The following is an 18991-nucleotide window of genomic DNA, read 5'->3' as shown; positions in this document are numbered from 1 at the left end:
CGCCGGCACCTTTTTCGGGGGGCCACTTGCCGCGACAAAATATATCGACCGCGGCGCCGGCGGGCGCGCGGAGTGTGGCCGCCGATCATCATTCCCCATCTCATTGAAGCCATTCCACGTGTGTCCCATTGCTTGACTCCATCCATTCCATCATTCCCGTTGGACGGTGCTCATGCCCCAGGGCTGTGCAGAAGTGTGCTTTGAAGTGCGGAGTCAGGAGGGTCTCATGGGTCGCAGCGTGCTCCGACGCGTTCATTTATTCATGTGCGAGAGTAGTTAATGTGCATTGTCTCTAGGAACCACGGCTACGTGACGTTGATATCTGCTTGTACTGGATATGCATGCCTTCTGCACCTCCCGTCCCGTCCCCACGGCGTGTTGTGTGGCGGTGTGGGTAGGGGTGCACCCCACCCCTCCCCGCGCCCCCTCCCCCCCCCCGGATATGCTCAGCCAAATGTGAGCGCTTGATGCGGCGGTGTGTAAACATCGACACTCGGGGGACAAAGGTGGCTGCGCATCCGTGGCACTGGCCCACAACCTTATGCGTCATGCAGGTCCTCGCTAGGTGCTCTCGAACAGCACCTGAATAAACAATCTAACGTGACTAACATGGGCGTGTGTGCGTGCGTCCGCGTGCATGCGTCCACGTGTGTGTGCTTCCACGTGTGTGTGTTTTCGTAGTTGACCGGTGGTGTAGCGGTTAGCGCGCCGCGCTACGAACCCGCCGGCGACCCGAGTTCGATTCCCGCTCATGGCCAACACCAGTGACGATTATCTGAACCGGTCCTGCGCCTTTCCTAGGTAGACTCAGCCTCAAATGAGTACCTGGTGTGGTGTGTTAACATCGCCACTCGGGAGACAAAGGCGGCCGGGCGTGGTGCTGGCCACCCACCCCTTCGTGTGCTGTTCCGGCCTTCATAGGTGCTACTCGCTAACAGCACTTGCCCCTACGGTCTGTTAAGGCTGTACGGGGGATCTTTCTCTGTCTTATAGTTGAGGAGGATTGAGCTCAAGTGATGGTGGCCTTGCGGGTTGGGCAAGTGTGACGTTTGAGATGTGCGCCATCGTTCCTTTGGTGCTGGCTATGGAACATCTGTATTGCTTATGTATGAATGCAGGTTTGTGTAAAAGTATGTCATGGTTGAAAGGGGTTATATTTGTATAATCTGACTGCTGTGCAGACATTCTTACAGGTAAACAAGATATATCTCTAAGTGGCAGTGCAGAAAGTAGGTTTGTGTATCATCCGTGTGAACTTTTCGATTTTTCTTTGCACGTGTAATGGGTTCGAATTAGGTGCACACACACGCAGCTTGGAGGCAACACTTTATTAAACGGTAAGTCCAGTCTGTGTCTGGAACACGACACAGACTGGACCAGGCAGGCAACGGCCTGCCTGGCCCAGGACGACGACTTGGGACTTGACGACCGATGATGTCTTCACTTTGGAGTACAGTACAACAGCCTCGCTCTGCGTTCACACCACGCTTATATCTGGTTTGGCGTGGCTGGCTCCGCCCCGGCGTGGCTGGCTCTCTTCAGGCCACGCCTCCCTTCCCAGGACACGCCTCACTTCCCCCACCTCTGGGAAGGTCCGGATCCCTCCAGCACGTGACCCCCCAGGCACCCCCTTGGGGCCCCCAGCCCTCGTACAGGCCGACACAGTAGTGACCATTCTATGTCACTACACACGTAAACGTGGATTTTCTTTGGGCATCCCAGTTTCCTTGAGCAACCGGACAATCACCCAATTGAGTACCAAACTTCCCAAGCGAGGCCCTCCTGGAAAAGGAGGGGGGGGAAACAACGACATAACAACATCTGCAGACGTTTTATGACTGGTTAGCATTGACGCTTGACGACCATCCGCGGCTTTCAAACGCTTGCATCTGGGACGTTTTGGTGTGGAGTTCAAAAATCGACCTCCATCAATTCGGCCCTCATCCAAACCCCGCGCGCTGACGGCGGGGGGGGGGTCGCGACGGAGCGATCGCCCCCCCCCCCGAGCCACTGCGTGCGTCCGCCCTGCCTCGCCGACGGCCTCCACGGGTCCCCGCTGCACCCACCACCCAGCCCGGCGCGTTTCCCGTGTTCTAAGTGGGGCATGTCTCCCCCTTCCCCACAGCTGTCAAGCCTCCTGACGCTGCCCGTAAGCGCCCCCACCCCCACCCTCGTGCCCTCCCTGAGCCGCCACCCTTCTTTAGCCGCCACCCTCCTCTCCTGCTCGCGCTCCACGCAGCCGCTGCCGCCGCCTCGCGGATTGCGGGGCTCCTCTGCCGAATGGCGCCCGGGGGGGTTCGCGCCCGGCTCACGCCTGGCTCATGCCCGGCTCACGCACGCACGAGCTCACACTCTGCGCTCACGGTCAAAGTATCGTTAGCTCACTACACGCACTACGCGCACGTGGTTGCGTTGCGTTTGCTCACACCAGCTTACTAATTTTCCCCAGCTCACTATGCGGAGGTTGGCTCCTATTGCCTGACACGAGCTCACTGTCCGAGGTCCGCCTGTTACTTGCATGATCTTGAAGTGGTTTACTACATTGCTCAAGCGCACACGTGTCAGGGGAGCTGCGATGGCTAGAAGATGTTAACTACCTCGCCAAGTATGCAGGAGGACGCGGGTTCAATCCCGACCCTGACGCCTGCCGTATATTTGGATGTCTCTCTCCCTGTGGCGGTGTGAAATTTTCTCCGCGTCCTCCGGGTTTTCCCCTCCACATTTAGGCTCAACATCACGCGCTTATTGGGTGTTTCGCTGCTGTGCATTTCCACACGATGTTGATAAGCCACTTCGTTGAGCTCTCGTTTGTGACGGCCACGTCGCTTGTGAATAAAGAGCTGTATAGCTTCGTGGGGCCTCAGCTGGTAAAACAAATAATAGTTTTTAGCGAAATCAACGAGAGCCCACACCACACCAGCATGCCTCTCTCAGACCTCCCTCATTTGCGTCCTGGTACCCCCCCCCCTCGCTCTCTGCTATTTGTTTTGGCAACCACGCTTGCAGAATGTTCACTGCTGACTTAAAATATTAATTTCAGTTAAGTTGCCGTGGATTACGCAATGGTGTCAATATTAACGTCAAGAACCGAGCCATTAGCACCGAGATCTTAGCTTTCATTGCCATGGCCCCACGTACCTGCGACAGAAGTGGTTAATAAGTATCGTGAGTGTAATGACGGTCTTGGTCCCAGTCGTTTGCGATTTCACAAAAACAATCCAACTTGCGTACATTTCATGCCCACGTTGAGCGAGGCCCGCTTCTCAACGCTCGTCCAGCAGCAGGCGAGTGGTGGGTGAGACCGGCCTGAACGTGCCGTGTGGTCGTGGGAAGAGGCGGTTCGCCTTCGCACGGCTCTGGGTTGTCACATCCCAGAGTGTGACCTGTCACTCGGCTGTCACCACGAGTTGCTGGGATCGAAAATGGTATACCTCTGGCCTTGGCAACATCTTACAAATCAATCGTGGTTGGTCAAATAATGTGCTCATATTTAAATCGCTTTTAACTGTTACAACAACAAAAACAACAACACATTGGGCCGTTGTTGCAGTCCCCCGTGCTGAGATGTGGTACGAAATTGCTTCACGTCAATAGTTTGTACTTTGAAAGGGTCTGCGTGATTGTTGGAGTGGTTCAGCATAACTCACCTTAGTGACAGCAGGGTCCGTGACATTGACTCACATTTAGCATCGAGAAGATATTGACAGCTGAACATTGCCTTGTGCGTGTTCGTTGCAGCATTCGGAAAAGTGTATTCTTATCCTGCATGAGCTATTTATTCTCTCAAGCTCAATGTCCGGTGGCTTCCAGTGGACATTCTCACAAGCGTGGTCCTCGCTTGGCAAACGTGGTCTGCCTTTCCTTCAGTTTTTCCTTCCTGCCTTCCCCTTTCAAGTCGAGGAATACCAAGGGGACAACTGCTCCTCCGTGCCTGCGTCGTGAAGTGTGCGTCGTGAAGTGTGCGTCGTGAGGTGTGCGTCGTGAGGTGTGCGTCGTGAGGTGTGCGTCGTGAGGTGTGCGTCGTGAGGTGTGCGTCGTGAGGTGAGCGTCGTGAGGTGTGCGTCGTGAGGTGTGCGTCGTGAGGTGTGCGTCGTGAGGTGTGCGTCGTGAGGTGTGCGTCGTGAGGTGTGCGTCGTGAGGTGTGCGTCGTGAGGTGTGCGTCGTGAGGTGTGCGTCGTGAGGTGTGCGTCAGCAGGGAAGCTCATGCGTCAAGTTGCAGGAGACTTTCGTTGTGAGAGCGCGCTGCTGAATTGCGGCCGCGACTGTTGTAAAGAAGTTGCCCCCCCCCCCGCTGGTGTTGCAATGGGGGGGGGGGGGGCTGTTGCAGTGGTTCCACAAGTGGCTCTTTGATGCCAGCAATTCAGGAACAGGAAATGGAAGGACGACACGTGTACTTTGTTAAAACCCTTCTTTCTAACACGCTGGAGGAAATGCATGAGAGAAAAAAAGATGATATAACTTGCACGAAAAAATTTCGGAAATACTTCCATTTAACATTACCTCATTGCAAACCGAGTGATGTCTTTTCATGAATCCGGGCCTGGAATTGCCAGTTGTGAATTCTAGAATCTAAACTTAGTGGAAGCTTGCAGCATCTTTATCTCGCAGCATGGGTCTGCTGTCATGAATGCAGGTGGCCTGCACGACTGTGTTCTGTGGATTTCTCAACATTAATAGTTCACTAACTTACTCCCTACGTGTTTTTTCTGTTCCTCCTGAGACTGGTGCCATATCCAACTCCTCTGTAGCTTCCAATGGACTTTTTAACACGAACAGTATTTAGACAATAAAAGTGAATGGCACTGGGCCATACCAACAATGACCAGTGGTAAAAAGTAAAACATTACCATCAGTGTAGGTATGGACAGATGACACACAGCACCACTGCCGTCAACAGTCAATGTGCTCTTCTGCTCAAATGGACATTGAGGCAGTGCTCGTCTTCTATTTGCATCCCTGAGCCAGTGGTGGAAATTCCACATTCCTATGGCGGGGGTGAGATATCCACAGTACAACCACCGTTGACTTCCCCATAAAGTGGTACCAATTCTCTTGCCCTCTTAAGTGTGGTTGGGCTGAGTCAACCCCCCAACTAGGATTTGAACTCTGACCCTTTGGGTTGCGAGCCACTCTGCTCGCTGGATCACCTTGACCGATGCCAATCGCAAAACTTACGCCAAATTATACGAAGCGAACTTGCAGCTAAAACCTTGTGCACTCAGAGATTTTAATGCATAGAGGGCGAGGTACAAGAACAGAGAGAGAGAGACGTTGACGTGACGTTGGGGGGAGGGGACAGCGGGTTGCTGCCTGAAGCAGGGACACGCGGGGGGGGGGGGGGTTGTGACGCCGCGTCTGTGCGAGTGCAGCCGAGGGACCACTCGGCGTTTGAAGTGACCGCATAAAGTGCGGTGGCGGTGCCTTAGCGGCCAATTAACAGCCTCGGGGGGGTGGGGGGGCTAGGGGCCGTGATTCTGCCGTTTGAGCCGAGCGGGCGCCACGACGCTGTTGCTTGCAGGGCTCCTGCCGCGTCCTTTAATGTCACCGTGTGGCTGGTGGTAGCTCAGGGGAGTCGGAAACCAAAATAGCAAGAAGAAGCCATTCTTTTCGAATTCGGCCAAAACAAAGTAAAATCACCGTGCCAAGAGCCGCGCTGCAGCGTGCGGCGGTGAATACGGGACGGTGGTCCCTCATAAAATAACGTCGCGAAACAAAAAACCACCCTGGCCCCTTCCGGTGGGACCCCGCCGGTGTTTAGGGCAGCGGGCCCTGTCGTTCCCCACCTGTCTGTCCGCTGCCTTGTATCACCGGCTTGGTTCATGTCGGCGGTGTGTACGTGCGTCCCGACGCGACGCAGCGGGGCCCGAGCGTTGCCTCAACTAATCAAAAAACGAAACATCACGAAGCAGTCCTTAAAGAGGCGCACGCGGCCTCCGTAGCCGCGGGATGCCGACCCGTGGTGTAGACTCTTCGCCACACCAAACAAAGCGGATTACGAGTTTAGAGTTGTAACGAGCACCAGCCAGTGTTGGGTAAGAATGGCCTCTTGAAATTATTTCAGAAGTAGTTCTGCGGTGTCATCCTCTGGGGCCATTCCTTGCTGCCAAGGTGATTCTCTGTGGATTTGCAGGAGTTTGAGAAGGACGCTCCTCTACCCCTTGCTGCGGGATGTATGTGGTGATGCAACAACAAATTAGGACATTAACAACGTTCTTCCAGTTTGGGTTATTTTAAGCTTTTATATTTCGTAGAAAAAATTGATTTAAAGCGAAGTCACCCACGCGATACTCCACATGCCATTTATTATACAACAACCGCCATTCGCCACGATGTGGCGGTGACGTCACCACTAAGTGGCGGTGACGTCACCACGACGCTTGTGCCAGGCTATGTGCACCTTGAGGCCACGTGAAGTGTTGAACGCCCGCTGGAAGGAGGTCACGGGACAGACCTAGGTGCCATGGGTTGACTGACTGAGATGACTGGTAGATGCACCACCTGTGCCCCCTACTGGGCCAACATGACAGACATAACTAAATCCTGGAACATCAATGGCTAAACCATGACAATTCCCCGACGATGTGAAGTTGAGCTAATTTTGAGTCACAAAAAAAACGTGGATTAGAGAAGGAGTTTGAGAATTGGAATATTGTTGGTGTAGCTACATGGGGAGAGGGCAATGTCCTCCACGAATCCTGCCACCCCACTCGTTATTGGTCTATCCCCAACGTTCTGTAAAGTGGCGTTCTCCCGTCAGCAAATGCACGAACTGCGTGGACTGCCTGGCCACGAGCACTCTCTGATATAGGTGTCAACATTGCCCACGGCGCTGTCGCATTCCGCACAGGTGTTGTGACGTCACACAGCACCGTGATGCGATTTTCACTTTTGTGGCGTTTCCGTGGAGATGGAAAACCGTGGCAACGCCAGGTGGCATACTTCTCAAGGGTCGGCCATAAACACTGAGCCCCCATTCTTGAGAAATGTCAGTATCTTCGGGCGGCAGATTAGATAATTGTCTGAGCTATATCATTGCAATGTGTACGCACGAGTGTTTATTTTAACGATATGCCTGAGTGGCACTAAATACATCATCTCCAAGTTATCGTTACAACTGATTTAACGCTTCTGGATTTTCCTGACTAATGCATAATTTCTGCAATGGCACGCAACTCACGCAATGTGTCGTCTGCTGATCATGTACTCCACCCTGCCAAGGCGTGCGTCGATGGTTTAGGGGTAAAACAAATTAGCAGCTTGTTGGTGATTACCCATCCATTACCCATTCGTTGTGCTTGTTCTGGAGGCTGGGGCGCGGGGGGGGGGGTTGAGGCCCTCTCTCGGTCTCTCCCGTCCCTCTGCCCCCACCAACGCGCTTGCTGTGTTGTCGTCTGCCACTCATGAGACGCCACCCATGTGCATGAGTCTCTCTGGGCCAGTCCGTACGAGCGTGACCTCGAAGCTCCATGAAAACTCCATTTGTCCATCCATCCATGGCTTATCCGTACTGTCCATCGGCTGATGTTGGTTGACTCCGAGCTTGTCTCCATGAGCGCATTGCCGTGTTTGGTCCAGTCAGGCCGGCTATGATCAGTTTTCCACAGGCCAATCTCGTCCATCTCTGTGGGTTTTGTAAGTTTTGGCCACCAAAATTGTGCCATTGTGGCAATGTTTTAGTGCTTCACGATTTATCAGCTACCTGGCTAACTTGACGATTGAACAGTTGGGGGCCAAAATTAAATAACTGTTCATTGAAAACATTTCCCATCAGGACGCAGTTGCTACGCCTGAGTAGGCAGGGAAGGACAATTTGTTGTAACTTGCCATGCGGCTCATGGAGATGAAGTGTGTGTGTACCACGCCGAGCCAACGTACCCTCGAAAATGCCTGATTTGTGGAAACAAAAATCCGGCTTCAGTGGAGCCACAGGGAACCCAGAAACAAACATCACCATCCACTTCTTCCGACTCCAGAGATGTGAACAGTATCTGACAAATGCCCCTTTTATCTCAAAATCCAGCTCCTTTTTTGTGCAAATGGACAACGCGTTCCAACTCCCGTCACGCATCTTGAAGGAAAGTTCCGAAGTGGATGGGGGAAATGGGGGGCCACTGGTCCAAGCCCGGGGCATCCCTGTGGCGCCGCTGTGTGTGGGTGACATTGGCAGGCGTCTGTGCTGCGACGCGAACGGTTGCGACGCCTCAAAATAATGGGAACACTTGAGACCACCGCGACGCCGCAAGGCGCCACGTGTGCGGTGGCCTGGGTAGCTCGGGAGGGCTAAAGCCGTTGTTAGAGAGTTGAGCCGACACTGATGAGGGCCTCGGCTCAACATTGATCAACTAGGTTTGGGCACCGCGGTGGCGAGAAGTTGACTACCTCGCCTGGTATACAGGAGGTCGTGGGTTCGATCCCGACCCTCACGCTTGCTGTATATTTGGAGTGTGGGTGTCTCTCTCCCTGTGGTCACGCGTATTTTTCTCCGGGTCCTCCGGTTTTTCCCTACACTTTTAGAAACATGCGTTCAGAGTATTTGGCTGCTATGAATTTTCACATGATAAGCTACTTCGTCAAGCTATCATTTGTGGCCAGGTCGCTTCTAAAAATAACTATATAGCTCAGTGGGCCTTACCTGGTAAAATAAAAGTGGTTATAGGTTTAAACGAGGCTCAAAGAATATTGATATTCATGGGTCGTCCTATTTGTTAAAAGCACGAGGTTTCGCCACCTGATGAAGCTTAAACGTGAGTTTCAGCCGAGTCCAGCACTAAAGGGTTACATTATCACCAAAGTATGGTGTTGGCTATAAAGTGAAAGTGTTTGATCCTGGAACATTATCATAATAATATAATTATTTATAAACTGCCCTTAATAGTTGTCAGGCTATAGACAACAGTCGGCTATAAAGTGTGTCGATATCTCAACCCAAATCCAACATTTTAGGAAAATTCCCAAACGAATTTAACTTTTCCCCCAGACAAATGTAAATGAGAATTTCCATAACACCCTCAGAACATTAATAATTTTTATTATTATTTACAATGACTGTAGGTGTCTTTCTTTTTTAAATAAACGGTAACGTTTGAATATCACGGTAAACGTTTACCATGCCCCCCCCCCCCACTGTTTTGAGGCGTCGCATTTATTGCCCCTCGCTCGCCGTCTCGACAGCCACCGTGGTGTGTTTGGCTTCTCATTTGTCAGAGTGTGGGGCCCGGCTCTGATGATCGTCATTCATACTAGGCTTAGCTCGCGTAAATAGCAATATTTATAATATTATTTACGAGATCTAACGCAACTAAAAAACCCCTCTATCGTGGGTACTATTGGTCGCGGAAGCAATCCTTACCACGTGTTAAACTGATCATTCTCTACAGAGCTTGAAGGATCACCGTCCAGTGTCGGGCTGGTCGTCATTGGCTCTGGAAGTGACTACGGAAGAAGTTTCGAGTCGTCATCTTCCAGGGCCATGCCCGACATCGTACCATGCTGTGTGGAGGGATTTGTGTTTGAGTTTTGCCTCACCTGAGGTTGTGGGGGATCGTGAGTTGGTGATAATTGGGGAGTTGTCATTAAACTTCGACGATAACAAATCCACCCGTGGTTGTTATTTCAGGACTTAGAGATTTGTGAAACTTCCCACTTTAAGAAAACGGTCTTATTCTTGTACGCGTTCGATGAGTAACAAAACATTTTCCAAATTCATTTAAGAATTTAGTTTGCTCACTTCGAATGAGTATGTGCCGATAAGATTGATCTAATTGATTATTATTATGTTTAACACGTAGGCTTTCGCGACCAATATTATTCACAATAAAGGTTTTTGGGTTAGATCGCGTTATTTATAAATGTGTGGCAACCCTCCACCACCCGACACGGCCAATCAGCAAAACATGTGTCACGTTGACAAAAGACAAATCGTTCACTACTTTAGCCCACCGGTGTGTTGAGTGAATCCACGACATTTAACATTTTTGAGTATGACGTTTCGCTGGTAATTACATCCAGCATAATCGGGTGATTTGCGATTTGTCGATGATGCTGGATGTAATTACCAGCGAAACTTCACACTCGAAAATGTAAAATGTCGTGGATTCACTCTTCAACACACCGGTGGGCTAAAGTAGTGAACGATTTGTCTTTTGTCAACGTGACACTTTTTTACTGATTGGCCGTGTCGGGTGGTGGATGGTTGCGACACATTCATAAATAACGCGATCTAACCCAAAAACCTTTATTATGGATTATTATTATTATGTTTTCTTATTAAAATGAACAATATTAATAATTTAAGTTACTTATAATTTTTCACCTTTTAATTATTATTGTTGTTGATCTCAATTCAAATTTTCACACATTCAATTCGCTGCGTTCTAATGCGGCAAGCGTATTTAGTTAATTAACTGCCAGTGACCTACAGCAATGCCATCTCCATCCCCGCCTCAGTGTACGTCCACGTGCGTTGTGTGTGTACGCGCGCACACGTGTCCGCGTGTCCATGGTCTGTGAGGGCTCGCGTTCACGCGCGTCCGTGTATACGCACGTGCGCGTTTGCCCGTGCGTACGCATATGCACGTTCTTCTACGCATGTGTGCGTGCTGGTCTGTGTGTGTGCGTGCGTGCTGGTGTGTGCGTGCGTCCTCCGTCTCAGTTTGCGTACCACGCGTGGGTCACGGACTCGCGCTCGGCACTCAAGGAGCGGCAGCGCGAGAAGAAGCAGATCCGTCGGGAGCAGAGAGACAAGCAGCGCAGCAAGCAGCGTGACGGTGAAGCTCCAACACCTCAACCTTTACCATCACCACCTACACCATCTCCACCTTCACCATCACCACCTACACCATCACCACCTTCACCATCTCCACCATCTCCACCTTCACCATCACCACCTTCACCATCTCCACCTACACCATCTCCACCTTCACCATCACCACCTACACCATCTCCACCTTCACCATCACCATCTTCACCATCACCACCTTCACCATCACCACCTACACCATCTCCACCTACACCATCTCCACCTACACCATCTCCACCTTCACCATCACCACCTACACCATCTCCACCTACACCATCACCACCTACACCATCACCACCTACACTATCTCCACCTTCACCATCACCACCTACACCATCTCCACCTTCACCATCACCACCTACACCATCTCCACCTTCACCATCTCCACCTACACCATCTCCACCTACACCATCACCACCTTCACCATCACCACCTACACCATCACCACCTACACCATCTCCACCTTCACCATCACCACCTACACCATCACCACCTTCACCATCTCCACCTTCACCATCGCCACCTTCACCATCTCCTCCACCTTCACCATCTTCAATATCTCCACCATCTTATTCACCGACACGAGCTCCACCATCTCCATCATCTGCAGTAGCTCCACTGTATTCCCCACCTAAACTATCTTCAGTATCTGTGGCATCTTCAGCATCTGTGGAGATGCGGTGATGATGCTGTGATGCTAAGTGTGTGCTGTGTGATGGTGTGGTGGGACATTCCTTTGCAGTGTGTTGATGGTGTTGTGATGGTGCTGTGTTAGTTTTATGCAAATTGTAGGCTGTGTGTGTGAGTGGGGAGTGGTAGTGTAGCGGTTAGCGCTACGCTGCGCTACAATCTCAGCGTAGCGAGTTCACGGCCAACACCGGTGACGATTATCTGAACCGGTCCTGGGCCTCCCCTCGGTCGACTCAGCCTCAAATGAGTACCTGGTGCGGTGTGTAAACATCGCCACTGGGGAGACAAAGGCGGTCGGGCGCGGTGCTGGCCACCCACCCCCTCGTGTACGGTTCCGGCCTTCGCGGGTGCTCGCTAACAGCACTTGCCCCAACAGTCTGTTAAAGGCTATACGGGGGATCTTTGTGTGATGGTGCTGCGATGGCGTAACATTGGGCACGCGGGGCGTGATGTGTGAAGGAGCAACCGACGTGAGGGTGGACATCCCCGAAGAGGACGATGGGACATCACCTGCTGACGAGACCCAGGGCGAGGAGGAGGAAGAGGGCCCGGGTGAGAGGGGGTCCGGCACTTATTGCAGTCAGAGGGGATCCCAACTCATGGATATCAATGTATCGTGTGTGTAGCCCTTGCATGTATGTATGTGTGTGTGGCATGTATGTGTGGCGTGTGTGTAATGTGTGTGTGTCGTGTGTGTGGCATGTATGCATGCATGTGTTTGGCCTGTATGTATGTGTGTGGCATGTATGTGTGAGTGTGGCATGACTGTGTGGCATGTATGTGTGTGGCATGTAAGTGTGTGTGTAACGTGTGTGTAACATGTGTAGAGGAGTTCCGCGAGTACCCAACGAGGGGCGAGCGTGGGAAGAGGTGCAGGCCAAGGGAGGAGTGGCGGGAGGTCGAGGCATGACGGGAGAGGGTGAGGCGTACGACGTCCGCCAAGGGGGGAGCTGGCGGAAGGGAGGGGCCCCGCGCACGGGGGATATAAAGGGGGGACCTCGGGAGAGAGAGGGGGAGAGAGGAAGGAAGCGCTGAAAGAAGACGTCCCGGGCAGAAAGAGAAGAGGGGGGGCTACGGGCTGAGGAGGTGGGACCTCGCTCTCGGGCGGTGTGGGTTGACCTCCCGCCTGGAGAAGACGAGAGGGGAGACCGAGGGGTAGCCCTGACAGGGTAGTTGAGGAAGGGGTGAAGGGACGGGGTGTAGCGTGGACCCGCCACGGGTGGAAGTGTGGAGTGGAGAGAGAGAGAGAGTGAATCGAGAGGAGGGCACAAGTGAATTAACAGCAAACAGTCCTGAATAAAGATCTGGTCTCCATCTGGTTCTGTAATACCGTAGATTCCCGCATATAACCCGCGGGCTATACCACTTTTTACAAACAAAACAAGACCCTGCGGGGTATATGGAGGTGCGGGTTATCCCAAAAAATATTTTTACACGTGTGACATAACTCGTTTAATGTTTTCATGGTAGGACTATCCACTATGCAACACTTACATTTGTCTAAAGCACTGCTGAATATCACGTTTTAAATTATTCCAATTGTTTGTACAATGAAACGACAATGTTTGAAGTGGGCGCACTTTGTTTACCGTAATACTTTCAGTGGCTGTAGGGGGGTGCGAAAGTTTCAGGAATCATAATTGCTGAGTCCCTTCGGCCGCTGCTATTGGCTGAGCACTATACAGTCGCGACCACGAGCTTTGTTTCAAACTTCCAATGGCTTTGTTGCCAGGAGGCAATGGCGTTACCGTAGTGCCGCTATTGTCTGCGCAGTGCACAATCTACCAGTGCTGAAACTGTACAGGGGTAACTACCGGTCCAGTAGCTGTAATATGATGAGGTCGAATGCTGGTAAGCCTAACAGTACACTTACTTATCTACCAGTTATGTGTTACCTATTTATTGGATATTTACTTTTGTTACTTATTTACTGTTTTAAGTTCACTCGTTTCCGGTTAGTTTGTTTTCTTTGTGCACGTTATGATTTTAATGTTAACAATTGATAGTGGGATGTATTACAAATGTAAACTTTGTATTAATATGATGGAATTTAGCTGCGGTAACGACGTTAAAGATATGAATGCATGCGGGGTATATGGAGGTGCGGGGTATATGGAGGTGCGGGTATATGGAGGTGCGGGCTATCTGAAATTTGTTTACACAAAACGCTATTTTTGCGGGGTATGTGCATTGGCGGGTTATATGCGGGAAAATACTTATCGGCGTCATGGAGAACTCCACTACACATGTATGTGTGTGGCATCTAAGTCTGTGTGGCATGTGTGTGGCATGTCTGTATGTGTGTGGCATGTCTGTATGTGTGCGCGACTGTGGTCGCACTGTTGTGACGCGGCGTGCGTGTGTTGCCGCGGGTGACCGCAGACGGCGTGGTGCGGCGGGCGCTCTACATCGTCAAGTTCACCTACGTGCTGTCCCTCGCCTTCCTCGACTCCTTCGTCGAGTGGCTGAACGCGGTGTCGCGCGAGTACGCCAACATCTCCACCGTGCTGCGCATCGAGCGCTGCATGCTGTCGCGCGAGGTCAAGAAGGTACCCGAGCGGCGAGCACTCGACGTCACCGCCACCACGCCAGGGTCACCACGCCACGCCAGGGTCACCACGCCACGCCAGGGTCACCACGCCACGCCAGGGTCACCACGCCACGCCACGGGCACCACGTCACCGCCACCACGTCACCGCCACCACGTCCGATCCCCACACCACACCACGCCATGGTCACCGCCACCACACCACGCCACGGTCACCACGCCACGTCCGGTCACCACGCCGCAGGTCACCACGCCTCCCTTTCTGTTTCTCCCTCGCACTGATCCACGTTTCTTTTCCCCACAGTGCTTCATAATCACCTTGCTCAGACAACGTGTTGCACTCTTACCTGTGACGACTGGGATCGTGCTGTTTGCTGCTGCCCATTTAACGTGTTGGGCCTTCGAGCCTGTGCATAGCAGCTCTGTATTAAATGAAATAAAGACCGGAGTAGGTACATGACTCAGCCATACGGAGAAGTATACTGGATGTGGTGTGTCGCACGTGGAATTAAGGACCCTGACAGATCCGCGTGAACTTAACTCCCTCTTGTCTTTCCATTTATCTACATACCTGCAAAAAATACGTATAGGGGCAAGTGCTGTTTGTGAGCACCTATGAAGACCGGCATGGCACACGAGGGGGCGGGTGGCCAGCACCACGCCTTTGTCTCGCTAGTGGCGATGTTTACACGCATCGCTGGTGTCGACCGTTAGCGGGAATTGAACCCGGGTCGCTGGGTTTGTAGCGCAGTGCGCTGACCGCTACTCCACCGCTACCCCCCACACACCTCCCCCACATAGCTGCACCAACCTCCCAACAAACACATCACCCATTCATCCTTTTAGGCTGTCGGGCCAAATGCTGTTCACAAACACCTATTCAGACCGACTTTACGCATGAGTGGGTATGATGGGCGAATGCTGTTCGCCCCTTGTACGTGCACATGCCAATTTAGCACGGTCGACTACGTACGGTGCGAGAGAAGTTCAGCACACGCACGCGTACATACGTAACGTGCATTCCCGGTGCGTGCAGGGAAACGTTCCCTCCAAGGAGAGCATCATGAGCTACTACCACACCAAGATGAACCACTCGGAGGACGAGGCGTCGGTGGACGAGAGCGGCCCAAGCTCGGGACGAGGGCCCCGTCGGGGCGAGGGGAGCCAGGTCCGCGAGAGGGGAGCAAGGCCCGCGCGACTCCGTGGAGCCCCCTCCAGCCAGGACTCGGTGCTCATGTCGGACAGCAGCCCCTGCAGGTGCCCAACGTCAACCTGGCGGCCCAGGGTGTCCGGACCCTGGCCGTGTCCTCCTCCCTCCCTCTCTCTGTCTGTCTGCGTCCGTAGCATCTTCGTGGCGGCTTTCCAAGTCGGTCGTGCTGCTGCTGCTGCTGGGCGACTCTCCGGGGGGTGTTGTTGGGTTTGTTGCCGCGTGTTGTTCGGCACGATGTCCGACGTTTCGCTCTGCCCAACACACGCCAGAGAGCTGTGCGGTGTGAAAGTTATCGTTCTTCGCTCCTTTCCATCATTGTCCTCTTTTTTAAATTTCCTTTTTTTCTTTCTGTAAATGATTTCATCGCGAGCACACGTGGGCAACGGGCAGTTATAGGGCATGGGCGAACACACACGGAGAGAGAGAGACGAGACGCAACGTCACTCGGAGTGTGAGGGGGTCGAGGGAAAGGGAGGGGTTAAGCAGATCGAGGGAGGAGACAGGCAGGACGATGCAGGCTACAGGGACCCGTGGATGACGGGCGCTCACATGAGCGGGCGGCAGGCACGAGGAACGCTGCCTCTCCTGCCAATGTCCTGTTGCCTACAGAGGGCCCTGGCCAGGTGAGTTCATGCTGAGCTCGAGCGAGAGACGCCACGAGAGCGCTCCGTTGACGTCACTGTCATCATTCCTCGGTCCCATGACATCGCCAGAGCACCACGGCGCTGGTCACGCTCGTACCTCGCAGCAAGACGTGCCTGGGTTCACCTCCCAACTCGGGTGCCTTTCTGTGTGTGTAGTGTATATTTTCTTCCCTGTTCTGCATGGGTTTCCTCTGGGTTCTCTGGTTTTCCTCCCAGAGCTAAAAGCAAACAAACACAATGTCACTGGTATACGGCAAAATATCCCGATGCTGAAAATGTACACGAAAATCACTCAATTGTGATCACGCAGCAGCAGCAACATCGCCCCCTACAGCCTTGAGACTCGGTATTGAGGCTTTCCTGCGTAAATAAAAAATCACGTGGCCGTCTTCAAATTCCACTTGGCCGTGAGCTGGGCTGCACAGGCCCTTCACCAGCTAAATCGACCCTTTTACTGACTTCGGGTGACCTCTCGATGACCTCCCCACCCCCACCTGCCGCGGCCGCCCCCCTCTCTCCTGCGCGGAAGCTGCGTGACGGAGGCCACGACGCTGTGGTCGCAGCAGAACACGCTCGACTCGGCCGGAGAGGACATGACTCCTGGCACCACCGCCACCGTCACGGCCACGCCGGCCACGCCGGCCATGCCGGGCACGCCAATCACGCCGATCACGCCGACCACGCCGATCACGCCGATCACGCCGGGCACGCCGATCACGCCGGGCACGCCGGCCACGCCGGGCACGCCGGGCACGCCTGGCGAGCGGTTTCGCCCGCGCCTACGCCGCTCCATCCACGTGGACGACTCGCAGTCGTCCTCACTCGACAGCTCCAGCCAGATGCAGAGGTGGTGGTGCCCGACCGCCCGGCGGTGCCCACGGAGGAACCCCCCCAACCTCCCCCTCCCCCCCACTTCCTCTCTACCCCGTGGCGACGCCACCTGGCACCAGTGTTAATGGTCTCCGCTCGCAACCGATAGGGCTGCGTTCTTCGGTACCCAGTAAATTGAAATTCACTTGGGCATTTGTGTTTTCGCGAAACTCTTTACGATAAGCACCAAGAGAAACGAAAGACCGTGGTGTCGTCGTCGAGGAGCATGACGGAAACTCGCTGGCTGCGGGAGTGGGACAACATTGCTGCAAAATTACCAAATTACAAAAATGCTAAAAAAAGTTAGAGAAAATTAACACCGCCTCTTTGTCGCATCCAAGCACCTTGCACCAGCCACACGCCAGCTCCCACGGGCAGCTTCAGCGTTGGCTCCTGTCACACACCTCGCATCCTCGTCCCCAGCCGCTCCATCTCCTCTCTCCCCGCCTGCTCCGAAGACACCTCCTGAGCACCCCGGAAGCACGCGAACGTTTACTTTTATTTTTCCGCTCACTCACCGATCCCGACGTCCTGCCTGCCTGCCTGCCCAGAGCTCCTAGCCTGCCCTGCGGTGTCGTGCTCCCTGTCTCACAGCTGCCGCGTCTAATGTCCTGACCCCATCTGCTGCTGTGCCTTCGTAAACCTTCATTTGCCCTTCCCTTCGTCTTCAGCTGATTTGTTCAAATATTATTTTTTTCCGTCCTGTCTTTTCCGCTTTCACCCAATGGCCGTTTTGAAATACCTGTTCGTCTTTGGGGCTGTCATGAATGCACACATGCAACTATTATACCGAGTTCCATTCATAGATTATTGTTAACGCATTGTGTTTTGTTGTTGTTTAGTTACCACTTGAAGTTAAGCTATCCTGGCAAATACTCAATTGGGATCCCACATAGAAATCATTGTACCCTGCTGGATGACCAATGCCCACATGCAGGCTCGTGCTGAATCCGATGAGCTATAAAGCTCTTTTTCACAGATGTCCAGTCGGGGCACGGGGTAAGAACGTCACGACAACAAACAGTACAGAAGCACGATAGGAGTGCAAAGTATAGGAAAGGTAATAATCACTTAAAATATCTACAAATAAAACGAAACTATTTTTATCTTACCAAGTAAGGCCCACTCTTTCAGAAGCGACCTGGCCACAAGTTATATCTCAACAAAGTGGCTTATCATCATGTGGAAATTTATAGCAGTCTAATCATCTAAACGCAGGGACAGCTGCCACTAAAGGGGGGTCCCCTTTAATTTTTTTAAATTAAATGCAACGAGGCATTAAAGCAATACCAAATAAATGCAAAACATTGTCTGAAGATGAACAGACGAGGAGGCCTGGCGCCAGCGTGGCAACGCAGCCGCTTGGATGGGCACCCCGCCAGCGCCGCCGGGGCCCTGGCACCGCGCCGCGCCTCACGTGGGCCGTGCTTCCCGTGTGCCGCGCGTGCAGCGAGGCCACGCAGGTGACGACGCTGGCGTCGCGCCAGGGAACCGCCGACACCATCGAGGAGGCGTCCGACGAGGAGGACGCAGCGGCGCGCGGCGGCACGCGGGGATGGCGCGATCCCGGCCGCGGCCGCCGCCGGCGCGACGGAGACGACGAGGAGGACGACGGGGAGGAGGAGGAGGGGCGGCGGCTCCGTCGTCGGGGGGCGGCGGGAGCCACCGGGACGTCCGACTACAGTTGCGCGACCGGCGAAGGGGCGACGAGCGACGACGTGGAGTTCGAGGCGGAGGACGAGAGCCCCGCCGAGTTCCCACGCGGCATCGACGAAGCGCCGCCCACCTACAGCAAGGCCGCCAGCCTGGACTCGCTGCCGGAGGCCGGGGTCGTCGTCCTGCGGAAATCGCCGGCGCCGAAGGAGGCGGCGGCAGTGGATTTGGGCGACCGCCCCAAGAGCCTGCTGTCGGTGCAGAGCGGGGATGCGCCCGCACTGGCGCTGTCCCACCAGCACACGGCCAGCGAGCTGCTGCTCAACAGGTGCCGCCCCCCACCTTGCCCCAACCCTCCCCTTGCCCCCCCCCTCTCCCCACCTCGCCCCAACCCCCCTGTCCACCGTGGTCGTTAGAGCAGGGCAGCGCCCGCAGGGCATCTGGGTAATGCAGCGCGAGTGTCGTGATCCCAGAGTACTTTGGTATGCCGCGTGGTTTACGGTTTCATTAAATCTCTAGAGTTGATGATGCTTCTCACACTGATGATGTACAGGCAGTCCCCGGGTTTTATCAACGAT

At 53.6% G+C, this 18991-nt stretch overlaps 1 protein-coding gene across 1 annotated transcript in view; it reads left to right on the top strand.

Moving 5' to 3' along the window:
- Nucleotides 1-18991, top strand: part of LOC144732241 (piezo-type mechanosensitive ion channel component 2-like) — a 135790-nt gene that overhangs the window by 93556 nt on the left and 23243 nt on the right. Inside the window, exons 33-38 of the mRNA XM_078613639.1 lie at nucleotides 10652-10766; nucleotides 11948-12040; nucleotides 13871-14037; nucleotides 15073-15293; nucleotides 16420-16737; nucleotides 18211-18741. Coding sequence (XP_078469765.1) covers nucleotides 10652-10766; nucleotides 11948-12040; nucleotides 13871-14037; nucleotides 15073-15293; nucleotides 16420-16737; nucleotides 18211-18741 — 1445 coding nt within the window. The remainder of the gene's footprint in view (nucleotides 1-10651; nucleotides 10767-11947; nucleotides 12041-13870; nucleotides 14038-15072; nucleotides 15294-16419; nucleotides 16738-18210; nucleotides 18742-18991) is intronic.

This window comes from Lampetra planeri, chromosome 42 (assembly GCF_965212315.1).
Source record: "Lampetra planeri chromosome 42, kcLamPlan1.2.h2, whole genome shotgun sequence".
NCBI classification, from domain to species: Eukaryota; Metazoa; Chordata; class Hyperoartia; order Petromyzontiformes; family Petromyzontidae; genus Lampetra; species Lampetra planeri.
This window is presented reverse-complemented; position numbering and strand designations above follow the sequence as displayed.